Below are 15023 nucleotides of genomic sequence, written 5' to 3'. Positions count from 1 at the left end.
TTCTCCTGCAAAGCCCTGCTGCTGGGGAGCAGTGCCTGCCTCTCGAGGAGAGTCCCAATGGAGAAGAAAGTAAGAAATTAATGGAATTTGTTCAGCTGTAGCTGCAGACAGCTCCAGAGATGGCAACAGGTGAAACCAGACACTTCTGGCTTCTGTTATGGATATCAAGAGATAGTAAGGACTAGAATCCCGAAGAAATAGTTCTTCCTTTCTTCAAGGAATAATGAGTCTTGAACCATTTCCTGCAGCCCCAGCAGCTTTCTGCAATAGTAAACCTGCGTAATAGCCTGAAATATGCATCCCATTTGGGAATCTGCTCAGGAAACGAAAACTGAGATAACATCAGTATGTCTTGAGTCATCTCTACACTTTTGTTTAATTCCATTTTAAAGGATGTATTTAATATGAATAAAGAGCAGAACAAAACCAACTACATCAGGCTGATGACAAGCCCTCTTGGGACTGCAGTGCAAATGACCCAAACAAATATAAGACCCAGCCAAAGCCTACGGGAATTCACAGAGCTTCAGATCTGAAGATGGCTCATGGCATCCAACCATGCATGAAGTTGTACCAAGCAGCAGAGCTTTACGTTCTGGTAACAAAGGCTCCGGATGACACTGGAGATGTGTAAACAAGGGCAGGATTAAGTCTACAGAGTTATGGGCAAAGCATGACTAGAATGGGACTTTCATAGAAACGTCTTGAGTAGCAGCGGTGAAGTTACATTAAGATCTTTTCTCCTGGTATGAAGAACTCTCTGATAGTTTCATGTCACTCATTTGTTCCCCTCTGGGGATTCAAACTCTGCAATGTCTGAGACTTTTTTTCCACAACTTTGTTTTGCTTCCTTTACAAACACAAACAGCTGTTGTGAGGATGGCTAAAAACAGCCAACAGTCCCCAAAGTGCTGCTTTATTTATCTTCATGTGATCAGTCAGTTCATATTCAGATCATACCATGTAACAAATAACTCCAAGTCCGAAGATGTTAGCCTTAATATTATAGAAATAAGGGAAAGGTTTTCTAGGGTAAGGGTGCAAAACAGTTCTGCTCATGAAAGGAGAGAAGGGGAATGGGAAAACCACTGCCATTGACCCAGATGATCAAATAGTTTAAGGGATCACCAGTTAAATGTCAACCTTTAAAAAGAAGTAAACATACTATTTTTAACATATTTTAGAGAGCAGAAAAATACTATGGTCATCTCTCAATTACCAGATGAGACAAGACAGTGGTGTGGGAACTGAAGATGCCAGAATGGCTGTATATTGCACTGCTTATGCTTATGAAATCACAGCCCAATCTGGCCAGCTGAAAAGTCAAAATTCAGGCATGGGTGACAATTAAGTAGCTTACTACTCAGGGTTATCATTATAATTAGCAGTAACAATAGCAATGATAATCATTTGAAGACCACCTTGATGTGTGTGAGGTGCCTCTCACCTTGATGTGTGTGAGGTGTGATGTGTGAGACAGATGAAAGGACAGTGCTGATAAACTTGAAGGTGTTATAATGTGTGAACAAGGTGGTACCAGGGATGAAAGCAGGAGGAGTAGCAGCATGATGAAAGAGTTTCTGGCGGTGAGGAAGAGAAAACATTGCGTTTAGGAAAAAAAGAATCCATCATCTTTAGGCTGGCTGAGGAGGCACTTTGGGGAGGGAATGGAGATCAGAATCACAGAGCAGCTGAGGCTGGAAGGTGCCTCTGGAGATGCCTGGTCAAATCTCTCTGTTCAAAGCAGAGTCACCACGAGCATGTTGCTCAAGGCCGTGTCCAGTTGGGGTTTGGATACCTCCGAGTGTGGAGACTCCACAGCCTCTCTGGACAACTTAGAATCATAGAATAGGGTTGGAAAGGACCTTAGTCCTTCTAGTCCATCTAGTTCCAACTTGTTCCACTATTTGACTACCCTCACCATGGAAAAGTGTTTCCTGATGTTCAGAGGGACCCTCACGTGTTTCAGTTTGTGCCCATGGCCTCCTGTCCTGTCCCTGGACACCAGATCAAGAGTTTGGCTGTGTCTTCTTTGCACTCTCCTATCAGAGATCACTTTTGTGGAGTAAAATAGGAGATGCAGGAATAAAAGGCATCAGAGAAGACAGTATGCACGAAACAGACAAACAGGACACTGAAAGAGTGACAGAAGAACACAGCAGCATGGGCCCATGCAATACTGTTGACTTGAATACACTTCAAGTCACATCTTTGGATGCAAGACTGCACCTGTCAGGGAAAACACACACATGCATCAGTGAAGTAGAAGACACAACAACAATAAACAGGGAGCATTTCCTAGAAAGATTGGATTTTTTCACAGAAAAAACACACCATGAAGCAGTTATGTTATATGGGAACTATGGGTTGGGGAGCTTCCCAGAAAGCCAGCTGCCCCTGTTCCTAATTATTTATTATTCATCTCTGTTTCAGTCCAAAATGAGGTCTGATTTATGGGAAATTACTTCCAAAATGAAACATAGAAGTACAGGATGGATGATGATTAATGGGAGCTATGATACGCGCCTGCAAAAATGCAAAGGGCATAACCATCCAGGCCAGGAAGGTTGACATGGGGTGACACTAAAAGGGTTTTCATATGACTAAAGGAATAAAGACAATACATTTCCTGGTGGCGATGCTATTAGCTTATAGAGAAAGCTTTGAAGAGAAGGTTAGGCAACATGGTGGAAAACATGCTGTTCCTTACTCCTGCCCTGAAGAGCTCACTATGGGAAAGCCTTTTGTGTTGGATCTTTGTGAAGGCTCAAGTTAGATTTATGTACTGTAACTTCATGCTTCATTTTGCAAATATAATGGGTACTTAATGATTACTTTTTTGATTCCTTGTTAAGATGCTGGTACAAAGGAACAAAGTTCTGTTTAAGGTACAAAGGAACAAAGTTCTGTTTAAGGTACAAAGGAACAAAGTTCTGTTTTTTTCAATATAAAGAGCGAAGAGACCTTGAGAAAATGTATTTGGATCATGGATTTTTAAAGCTATCGTTTGATAAATGACTTCTGGATGGAAAACTACAATAAATAAATATGCCACATGATTGGACAGTGAAGCAGTAACGATCAAGTTGTCAGGAATGATTTACATATAGTTCATGCTTCCCTGAGGCAAGGGACAGAACTAGACAACTTCCTGAGGTCCCTGACTCCCAGAAACCAGGGCTTTATGGCTTGAAGATTAAAATGACCACTGTAGCATAATGACTTTCAATGTCTACTCCCTCCACAGTGCGGGGTCATCTCCAGCACCATCCCATCAATGCTACATTTTATTCTCCTGAGCTTAAAGTTGGTTATTTTCAAAGTATACTTTCATTCTATAATGCCTCATGCCTGCAATTAACTACAGAACAAGCAAAAGGAGTGTAATTTTTGCCTCACAACACATTGATTTCATGCTAACAACAGGACACGCACAAACTCTACCACTCCATCAGATGCTGTTCCTCACCTGGTGGGAGTTGAGACGCTACTAGAACAGCATTACCAAGCTGTTCGAGCACATGCAATGGTCTGTAAGAGCCTGTGGCTGTCCTAGATCCTCCCACACTGATTTCAGTGGGGGCTCTGCATCGCCGATTAAGGGCAGTGAATGGCCTAGAGTATCTATCAAGAGTGATGTCAGTTAATTACTGCCCTGGGGGTTCAGCACTAAGTTGGTGCACTGTGAGTTAATGACTTCCAGGCATGATACTTGGCAATGCTACCGTTATTATTTTGCAAGGAGACTTCAGTGTCTTTTTGTGAAGCCAGCCAACCAGCAATGTTGTTGATCTGCAGTTTGCTTGCCTCTTGCACAAGATACTGGTGAAACTCTCACTACCTATTTGTTGACCTTTCTTTCCCTTCATTCTCTCCCTAACAGCACACACAGATATGTCATTGTCTCCAAAGGAGACTTCACTCTTTAGCAAACAACATTAAGAAAAAGGCCACATCCCTTTCCAAATGACAATGAAGCCTTCTGGAGATGGTTGTTGACAAGACATTGATGAACTCAGACACAGCTTTGAGAGTCCTCAGAGGGTTTGAGGATTTCCATTGTCAGACACGGCTATTGTGCTACGAAAATGACTCCCAGCTGAAAGAGTGAGAAAACATTTTAAAGGACAGCTCAACAGTATTAAAAAGCTGGATACCCTGGCACCCTGGGGGAAAAGCTGCTAAAAAGTTAGTGAGATGGGGTGGGACAACATTTGCGTGTCACAACAATTTCATTGCATAATCTTTGTCCTGCTTACCCCCAGCTCCCACCAAAGACAATGGAAGCATGGGGTTTTCAGTTCCTTGCAGGAGACAATCAGAGTCTTGCATCATCAAGTCCTTTTTATTTTATTCTCCAAGATTATAAAAGACAGAAAAGCATTCTTGACTGCAGACTAACATTCAAAGTCTCACGAGAATAGATACCGCTCCCTTGACCATAAACCTTTGGAGAGGACTCAAGATGACCGTGAAGAATTTCATGGAGAAGCAAGGCCAAATAAACACAATTTGAATGATAGAGAATGCAATCATCCCATCAACAGATGAGCTTTGTTAGTTCTTGTCTCTGCAGCCCGTCTATGGTACTGTGTTACCGCTCTGACCGTCAGATACAGCTTGCTAACGAAGCTGCCACACTGGGCCTTCAAGCCCCTTACCATTTTACAGATGGACTTGGCCTCCTCAGAAAACTTATGGGAGTACACTTCTTCTGTCTCCAGCACTCTCCTGTCCACTTCTTCCCTCTTCACCTTCTCTTTTCTTCCACGGAACGGTGATTGCCCAGCAATCATTTCATAAATGAGACAGCCTAGCCCCCAGTAGTCAGGGCTGAGTGTGTATCTCTGGTTGTTCAACACTTCAGGAGCTGTGGAGAAGAAAGATGTCTCCTGTGGAAATGCTTGATACTCAGGCACAAACCCCTTACATTTCTGTAAGTTCCATTCTGGTGACTGAATACACATGCACAGAGAGTGGTTGCTGTTGATGTCATTACAGAAAATGCAGCATGCTACATGCCATGGTTTTTTCTCTACATGCTCCATGCCATGTGCATGCTGTCTTCTGACCTGTCTACTAAGTCAGACCAATTAAAACAACAATAAAGAAGCTAAGTATTAAGTAGAAGCCTAATCTTAAGAATCCTTCCAGATTTCTCCATTTAGGGAAGGAATGACATGCAAACACGCATCCTGTAAGCAACAGTGACATTTCTTCAAAAGCGAGTTCTGTCTTTTCGGTTAATTTACAACATATTTTTTCCCCATTCAAGAAACAAATCCATTTATTTTGTGTTGCAACCATCCAGCGTGCTTTGGCTCTACAGGCACTGTGTTGCAGGCATCCTCGCTTCTGTACACACACATACCCATGTGCTCACGAGCACAGAGTCTTAGTGTGCGCACAAACTTAAACTGAGATAACAAAAGTTAGAGATGACAACTGATTTGCCTGCTTTCATTCAAGCCTCCATATGCTGCAACAGTGGCTCATATCAGCTAGTTTCCATTTAGTCAAACAAGCATAAACAATTTTTATTCCAAGAAATATGCCCACCCACAGAATGAATGCAAATAATTGCATTGAATATTAGGAACCGGATCTAGTTAAATCAGGGAGTGTGGTTTTTACCAATGTACACATCTCTAATGTTCCTTCTCACAGCCTCTCCTACATGTAGGGAAAGACTCAAGATGACCTTGGTCAAGATGACCCTAGGTGCAGACTTACCCATATTATAATAAACATACACTTTAACTATTATACAAAGCAGCAACTAGAAATAAACCTCCATTTTAGCACATAGCCCTCCTAAAATAAAACTACAGCACAACCACTATAATCTCAGTTGCTATCTCCCCTTTTTACTTTCTTTGCTGATTTAAGATTATAGGCCCATCTCATTAAGAGCTGCTGTTGTCCATCCTTTTGCCTACTTCTGATTTCCACTCACATGACTCTTGGTGGGTTGCTGTCTAGCAACCCAGACACAGCTGAATGTGAATCTTTTACATGGCAGAAAGATCTCCGAAACTCAAGTAATCTCAGCAAAGTATCAAAATGATGAGCTACTAAAGACTTACCCATATACCCTACTGTTCCTACTCTTCCACGGATTGATTCACCCTCAGGGATTTTAACAGCTAGACCCAAATCAGATATTCTAATATGGCCTGGAAGGAAAAAAGAAACAAAACACATAAAGTAGATATATGACCCAAATTAGGCCAAAACTACAACTGTTATTATTGCTACAATACCCTTGCAATTAACTTTTCAGACATTTTAAGAAAAGAGTGTTTTCAGTTGCTGAATTGGAGCAGTTTCATTGATAAGGACAGGAGGAATGACTAAGGGAATTACAATGCAGTGAAATGAATTTTAACAGTGAGGCTACAGACTAGAGTGGATTGTGTTAGGTATTTTAAAACCAACAACAGAAAAAAGGCAATGGGAAGCAGGCTGGAGGGAAGTATCTTGAACTGATCACAGGGGATGGATGGGCTGACATAATTCTGTAGCTCTTTGATGGCTGAAGGGGCTACATCTGGTCTGTAAGTCATCATGAGATTCAATTATCGCTCCCTTCAGAGCAAATGGGTACCTGGGTCTGCATAAACCGAGAGCTGGCTCAGAAGAGGATGAAAGTACTTCTGTAAACGGAGTGGGAAGCACAGATTTAGAAATTACAACTTCCTTTGTGTGGTGTCAGCCTTGCAACAGTAAGGATAGAACAACAACGAAAGAAGGCAGACACCTCCAGCAAAGCTGTGCTCTGAGAACAAACCCTGCTTCCTTCCATCCATGCAGTGAGCTCCAGCACTCCACCCACCCAAGACAGCAGTATTAGCATGTGCTGAGCCTCTTAGTCACTTCAGAGCATTATTCGTCTTTGTACAGTATATATCCTAAAACTAACCTAATCTACTTTAATATGAAAGCATCTCTGTAAACCTCTGAGACTTACCATAATCATCTAGCAGGATATTTTCTGGCTTCAAATCTCTGAAAATGAAAGACAGCATTTACTGGTATGAGGCTGGTTTTGATAACGTAACCATCTGACAGTGTGTGAGCGCATTTATTACTAGTAATAAACCAATTGACTGTCAACTCAAACAGCAAGGAACTCATGAAACCAATAGAACTTTCTACAACTCACTTCACAGATAGACTGAAACCGTATGTTTTTTTCTAAACCAGAGTTACATTTTTTCACTAAGCCAAGCTTTTAGTTCCTAATCCACTCTATAATGGACTCATGCATCCAGTCCTGTAAGCCCTGTAAACCAACCCATGCAGTCCTGTGTGCTGTTAAATCTCTGCCGCATTTTCTGTTATAAAATCTTTTGTTAAAAAGAAAAACTTATTAAAATCTTGTATTTGCATATGAAAATGGAAGGAGCAATATCTTGGGCTCAGATTTTCTATGCCGGGCATCTGACTGAAACCAAATCAGTGAATGTGTGTACATGCACTTGTGCACATGTGTAATAATTTTATCGAGTTTGGAAAATGAAGGGCAAAGAAGAGAACGCTGTGCCCATATTAAGATTCTTCTTACAAACTCCAGTGAAACTCCAGTGCCTATGTGCTTTGGAACAACACCACGAAAATTGGCAAGGTGGTCACTCTGATGTCAAAGATGTGCCTTTTATTGCTTCTGTGAAAAAATGAATTCCCAAATCTGGCCAAGTTATAAACGTCTGAAAAATGAAATCTCAGTTTTCATGTATTTAGCAGAGTCTTGGCAGAACCTTCGCTCTTCTGAAAGGTTTGTCTGCACCAAACCCACTTCACCAGTTGCTCCTTCTAGATGCTGCCTGGACCAGCCATGCTCAAGTCCCCTCGCTTGACCAAGGTTTGTTTCTGTGCCTATGGAGGTGAGCACAACATTGCAGCATTCCTGGATGCTGCTGACTGCTGGGAAGATGCAGCCCAGCTTCCCCATACTGCTAAGTAGGGATGAGGCACAGCCTTCTTTTAACACAGAGAGGGAATGAAGCCAGCCTGGGAGATGGGAGCTGGAGGTGCTGGAGGGAAGACAGGGATGTGCTGGGCAGGGAGCATCCCAGAAGGGATGTGTGATGGGAGCAAGCTGTGCTGGCTCAGGAGCCTGAATAAGGCACCAGCCCTGCTGAGTGAGGCAGGCAAAAATGTATTGCTGCAATTCACAACATCATGCCCTGACTTTTATCTGGTCGACTCCTACTGAAACACAGTGTTTAGCCTGGTGCAAATCCAAGAAGTGCCTGGCCTCGTCTTTTTCTAAGGCCTCCTTGCATTTGTGAACCAGCTTGATTCTGTTAGCTTCCCAGCAAGACACATTTCTTTTCAAAGAGCAAAGAGAGGGGGCTCTACAAGAGAAACCCGCACACCAGGAGATCAGTGCACTGCACAGAGCCTGTGCAGGAGCCCACCCTGAGGTTCAGGCTGTTCCACTCCGGTGTCATGAATTTCCCCATGAATGGAGAGGGATGTTTTACGGTTTTCACAATGCTGAGATCGAAATTTCAACACTTGCCTCACTTTTATTTATTATTTCAAGCAAGAACATAAAGCAACGGGAACAATCTTCTCTTCTCGCTTGCTCCAGACCCTCTTGACCTCTCAAGATAAACTTCACCCAATGCCCACTGGTACCAAGCCTACTTTTCAAATAAACAATACTGAAACATGTGAAGGGCAGCCGAACGCTGTGATTTAGTTTAACATACTGCTGTGGCTTTCCCTGCCTATCGGAAGGTTTCCAGCGCTGGAGCAACACAGTGGAGGGCATTTCCTATTTATTTTTAAGAATTTATTCCAAATCCCTCAAGAACTATTTCCTTGAAGAACCCAGACTTCATTAGTTACTTCATCTTCTGCTCCAGCAGTTATTAGTCCCACTTCAAGCTGTAACTGTGGCCAATTAAAGCAGGCTTGCCTTCCCCCCCCAGACATCAGTTGTCATTTCTGTTTCCTGATTTTTGGTTCCTCAGCATCAAGGCTGGCTTCCTTTGCATGGCCAACACTTCCAAATGCCAAGGAGAAACGTGATTCTTGTATGAAATGAGCAAGAGAAATAAAACTCCCTGGTAGACACAGTTACACGTAAGGCTACTTCACAATGATACAGCTTCCCATATGTAAACTAGTCTAGCCTAAATACACTGAAACACAAACTGCCAGCACTGTGTCCATGCTAGAAAGCTGATAGTACATTATTTGGCTGTACAGGACAGCATGAACAACTCAGTTAATCAAGGTGGACAAGGCTTTACTGTATATTTGTGTAATGCCCAGGACAATGTGGTCTTGATGCTGATTCAAGCTTCCAGGCACAGCTATAGTACATATGTGTATATATAATTTATATATAAATATATATATAATGTTATATATAAACACTGTGTATAACAACATTAATATAATGATATAAATTACATGTATATATTCATCCAATGATATAAAATATATCATATGATATATCATCATATATAATATATATCATTATATATATTATATATAATAATAATTCTAAAAGAACCATCAGCTTTTTATGTTTGCATTCCAAGAACAATCGACCCATTGACCTTTACCAATGTGATGCAGTTGGGAAATGTCACCAACGCATCTCATTTGGCAAAGGGAAATCTAACTCTGAGCCTGGTTGTTCTCTCGGGTCACATCCGCAGTGTGCGTCACTGGCCCGTGAGATGGGGATGTGTTTTCCGATGCTGTGATTTAGTCAGTAGCATTTTGTTCATAGAAAATGAAATTAAGTTGGAGGAATAAGTGTTTTGCAATGCATTATTCACCTTGAGAAAGTGGTAACATTTAGCTGCTATATTTTATTAACCTGTATAACACTTCTCACTGGTCCCAAAACATGCTGCGGTGTTATGAATTAGGGGTCTCTGCAGATGCTCCCAAACTACTGCTGGAAAATGTCACCGACAAGGATATAACATCATTCATCACTAAAATGAATGTGGCATCCGAGGTGTAAACTAGCAACTCTTTCAAGAGTAACATGAAAACAATTGCTTAAGGAAGTAGGATGCCAGTTCACTCAGAGTCACCTTCTATTTCAGGTGGCCAGATCTGATTTGCTTGACTAGAAAGCAGCATTAGTATGGCATTTCACCAGCCAGGTTATCAATGTACCAGTCATTTTCAACAATAAAGCATGCTTGTGATCTAGAACTTCTTAAAGAAACGCTACAATGCCTCCTGAAACTTTTCTGAATGTGGTAGGATGGTTTTTAAAGAAGAGGGAAGCCAGACACATCATTCATTATTTGATTTTTCAATTGACATTAAACACTTAATTCCATTTTGTTCCTTGGGAAAAATAATATGTCCTTCTTGGGCCAGCACCAACACAATCAGCATGTTATCTGTCTGCTCTCCTTATGCCAGCTAGCAAGATCTGAGTCACACCGAGGCAACCAAGTAGCAGTTTGCTACAGATCTCCTCCAAGGAACAACAATATTGTAATTCCTATGTATACAAGCATATGCATAATGCTTATTACACATGGGCATATCGAATGATTTAAAGTGCGGCTTGGTTCTTGAAAATAACATATCATTGTTAATCATTGCCCTTGGAAGTTCTTTCATCAATCTACAGGACCTCTTCTGCTGTGAATGCCAGCAGTAATGATTTCACAAGCTGGGATGATGAAGGCAAACATTCAGTGTTGTTTACAACTCCATTGGTCTTTGATTAGGAAAAAATAAATCCTCATGGAGTCACAAGAACTCTGTCTGCAACCACCCTGCTTTTCCAGCAAATAAACCATGTGACGCCCTGGAAAAAGGCTTGTATAGAGCTGGAAGCCAGACTGGAAGCTGAGAAGTTGACATTTGTCCTTCTCGAAGCTGTCACTGCTCTGCCCGCTGGCTGCTCCCACAGCGGGTGGGATGCTGCCAGCAGGACATCTCCATTGCATGGCTGTAAGTGTGCCTCCTTCCACAGCTGGCATGCCATGGTCACCATCATGATCCAGCTAATCAAGCTTGCTCATGTCCTACAGCGTGAATCCCTGCCCTGTGTCTCAGACCCCCCTCTTGTGCTCCCTCTGGGGTAGGACATGGCTTTTCCACATCTGATGTGCTGCCGCTCCTAATGCAATAAAATCCAACTAATTAAAATAGAGCCTTGAATAGCATGATCTCCATTTCATATCAGCTACAAACTAGAATCCTCAATGAAATCCCTTTATAGGAACGTTCATGATTTTCTTACGTCATTCGGTGCACACTGAGGTAGGGTTTGGGGAGCTTTGTGTTAGCTCTGCAATTTAGACAGGATGCATTACTGAAGCAACTGTTTCCTGCCCTGATCACTGAATCATACTGAATTTATACCCTGTGAAATTTCAGCCCCAGCACTGAGGTATCTAAGCTTTATAGCACCACAATGAGTAGGGAAGATGCAAGCAGTTCTTTTTTACCCATAAAAGATATCCTATAAGACTTTAAAGAGTGCTTACCTGTACACAGTATTTTCTCTGTGCAGGTCTTCTAAGCCACAAAGAATCTCTGCTGCATAAAACAAAGCTCTTTCCTCCTCAAAGCCTGGATTTCCCATGTTGTAGATATGAAACTTCAGGTCACCTCCATTCATTATGGTCAGAACTAAACACAATGCATCCTTTGTTTCATAGGCATAGGCTAAATTGACCTAGAAAAACATTTGTAGCATAGTTGTGACAGTTCATTTAGCTGCTGAGAAGAAAGCACTAACTTCTCATTAAAGATATCCTCCAGAAAAGGAAAAAAAGAGAAACTCAATTTGAATTGGGGCTTATTGCAATAGCAAACATACATTTTAGGACAGAAAACTCAGATGTTAGGATTTTATAAATTAATTCGTCGAATCCAGCCTATTCATCATCAGAAACCCTCACGGTTAACGCTCAGATAGCTTCACAAGCTGGACAAACATACTAATTCCAGGCATACTTTTCCATGTAAGAGAGATCTTAATAACCAAGGGAATCTACACCTCCTGCTGCACTGTTTTGCTGGGTAGCTTTCCAAAAACTATCACCTCAGTAGGTTCCCAGGAAGGCCCTGATAGCCTGGTCCTGTGGTGGTCAAATGGACCATCACTGAGGCACGAAGGTCAGCATCATCCTGCTCTGGTAGGTGCCCCAGGAACGACCAGACAAGCCAAAAGCTACCCATCAAGTTTAAGTACGTGCCATCATCTTTGCTTCTGCCAGAGGTAAATAAACATCTTGCATCTGTTGTTTTCACAGTGTTTCCTAAAATAAGTATAAAGAACACGACAGATGCTGAGAGAAAAATACCTTTCTTTTTAATCTAAGGCAAGTTTTTAAAGAGACACAAGAGCTGGCATGAGTCAGGAAAGCCCTACATCAGACAGACCAGCTCCACGTCACTGGTTACTAGCCAATCTCTTCTCAGCTATTGGGTTCGAATATCCTTCAGTCTCCTCCAAGCTCCTCTCTCCCAGACGCTGGGAATTCAGGTAATCACACTGGATAAAAATAGCTCAGCTGATGCAGCCCTGATGCAAGTCAAGGCTGCAAAACGCATCATTCCCATGGCAGGAGCAGGCACCTTGGTTGGTGAATTTCGCACAGACCAGAGACTAAAATGAGACTTGGCAAAGGTGCATGGAGCAGGACGAAGGTGCAAAGCAAAGGGAATCAGCTTCTGGCACCTTCCCTGTTGTAGGAGCTGGAGGAGGCATTGGGTTCAACAAGAGCAGCGCTCAGGAGGTGAGCAGGGAGCTGAGCACCGGGGAGTTCAATACTCACTACAAACTGACTATTGACTTTTTCCAAAATCTGCTTTTCATTTAGTGCCATGGATTCGCCTTTCCTCTTCTTTATTCTCTTCTTCTCTAATCTCTTGCAGGCGTACATCTTCCCTGTTGCTCGCACTTGGCAAGCGCAGACCTGCGAATTAAAAAGAACAATTGCTGGGTAATTCGAAGCAAACGCTGCGTCTGGGTTGCACTTTACTCCTCATGAGCTGACCCCAGCGAGTCCTTTTAAGGTTAGAGACGGCGGCACAGCGAATAAGGCACAGGCGGGGGCAGCTGGGGAACCGACTACTGTTTCCAAACCTGCTGTGTAATATTGGTTTCATTATTCCACTTTCCTCCGCCTGCTTCCTATCCCACCTCCTTTTGTCTGCGCAGATTGTAATCTGCTCAGCTACAGCCTGTCCACCCCTCCTCTGACTCTTGCTGCCCAGCCATCAGTTAGAACACAAATAAGGGTGTGCCCCTCATTCCACTGTTAGTCGAATACAGAATAATTCTCAAAAGTGTTCTTTTGGGATGACAGTGTCATAGAATCATGGAATAGTTTGGGTTGGAAAGGACCTTAAGATCATCCAGTTCCAACCCCTGCCATGGGCAGGGACACCTCACACTAAACCACCCAAAGCTCTGTCCAACCTGGCCTTGAACATTGCTAGGGATGGGGCATTCACCACTTCTTCAGGCAACCTGTTCCAGTGCCTCGCCAGCCTCACAGTAGAGAACTTCTTCCTTATATCTAACTGAACATCCCCTGTTTCAGTCTGAACCCACTGCCTCTTGTCATGAGAGGCTAAGTAAAGCTGTCGGCACTTTACGAAAATCAGCCTCTGTCGCATCAGGCTGCTGTGGCCTGCAGTGCCTGAGAAGTAAGAAACCCTCTTTAGGAGAAGCTTTCAGACCTACTCACCTCCCCAAAGCCACCTTTCCCCAGTACCCTGTACTGCCGAAATGTGTTTTTTGTTACTGGTTGCCTGGAAGAAAAGGAAATACAGAAAAAAAAAGAAGACAACACATTTAATGCACTCTCTGTGATTTATTTATTTCAGAGCATACTTTGAAAAAGCAAAAGTCATAAATATTAGATAATCACATTGTTTCAGGGTAATCCTATTATAGAATATAATATATAATTATGTAATTCCATTACTTCAATGCTATGTATGGCTTGAACTTTTCAATTCCAACATATTAAGCTGTAATAAAATACAACACATTAGTGAGTCATCAGTGTAATTTCTGCAAGTATCTTAGGACCAAGGAGGGTTCTGTATCTCGTGATATAGGTTTGGCCTTTGTTAAGCAAAGAGGAGGCCTGGGAGCTTCCAATAACATATTAATTCTCCTGAGGCATAGGATGGGCTAACATTTTATGACTTCTCTTGGTCTTCAAGGTCATAGAACCTTAGAATGGTTTGGGTTTGAAGGGAGCTTAAAGCTCATCCAGTTCCAACCCCCTGCCACAAGCAAAGGCACCTTCTACTAGACCAGTTTGCTCCAAGCCCCATCCAACCTGGCCTTGAACACTTCTAGAGATGGAGAAAAAGAGATCCAGAATTCAATCCACCAGAAAAGATTTCTGATGTCTTGACCTTAAAGAAAACAGAAAAATTACGTGAAACAAGGAAAGAAACAATCCCAGGGACCAGAGAGGTGGGCTTAAGCGCCATCTGCAGGAGGGAAGAGCAGGAAGCCAAGCTCCAAGCCAGTCCGGCCCTGCCTGGGGTACCTGCCTCCTGGGAGAGCACCATGGGCGAGAAGGGAGGAAAAGCATCTCTTTCCTCTAAATGGGCAAATTAAGGGTTAGATAAGTCTTTCCTTCTGAGGGCAGAGTGCTCCCTAACATTCACTGGACACGAACTATACGACCTAACAAGGTTCCCACAAAATCCTGCCTTACCAAAATGGCTCCAGCCCTACATCTAACTTACACTTTGTTACCATAAAAGCTTTATAATGTGACAGAAGAAGAACCCCACCATTCCACCACTGAAGCTTTACAATTACGTTAGCGGCTGATACGGATATCCCTACCAGCTCTGTTTCCTTCTGGCGGGCAGCCAGCCGGCAGAGGGAGCACAATAATGTGCTGCTCCCACAACAGTGGTGATGAGGTTGATGACAATAAGGAATAAATGCTAAAGTGAATCGTTTCATTTATGCTCATTACTGTTTTTAAAAGTAGGGGAAGAAAAACATGCAGAAAGCCAAAACTAGAAGAGAGAGAGAGATG

At 42.6% G+C, this 15023-nt stretch overlaps 1 protein-coding gene across 2 annotated transcripts in view; it reads right to left on the bottom strand.

The window, feature by feature from the left end:
- Positions 1-15023, bottom strand: part of GRK5 (G protein-coupled receptor kinase 5) — a 167321-nt gene that overhangs the window by 9291 nt on the left and 143007 nt on the right. For both annotated transcript variants that reach the window (XM_065672377.1, XM_065672378.1), the window contains 6 exons: positions 13701-13764; positions 12783-12923; positions 11487-11677; positions 6971-7008; positions 6087-6176; positions 4662-4870 (listed from right to left, as the gene is read on the bottom strand). In XM_065672377.1, the coding sequence (XP_065528449.1) occupies positions 4662-4870; positions 6087-6176; positions 6971-7008; positions 11487-11677; positions 12783-12923; positions 13701-13764 (733 nt within the window). The remainder of the gene's footprint in view (positions 1-4661; positions 4871-6086; positions 6177-6970; positions 7009-11486; positions 11678-12782; positions 12924-13700; positions 13765-15023) is intronic.

The sequence above is a fragment of the Lathamus discolor genome, chromosome 3 (assembly GCF_037157495.1).
Source record: "Lathamus discolor isolate bLatDis1 chromosome 3, bLatDis1.hap1, whole genome shotgun sequence".
Taxonomy (NCBI): Eukaryota; Metazoa; Chordata; class Aves; order Psittaciformes; family Psittacidae; genus Lathamus; species Lathamus discolor.
Note: the sequence above shows the minus strand (reverse complement) of the source record. Positions and strands in the feature narration are given on the sequence as shown.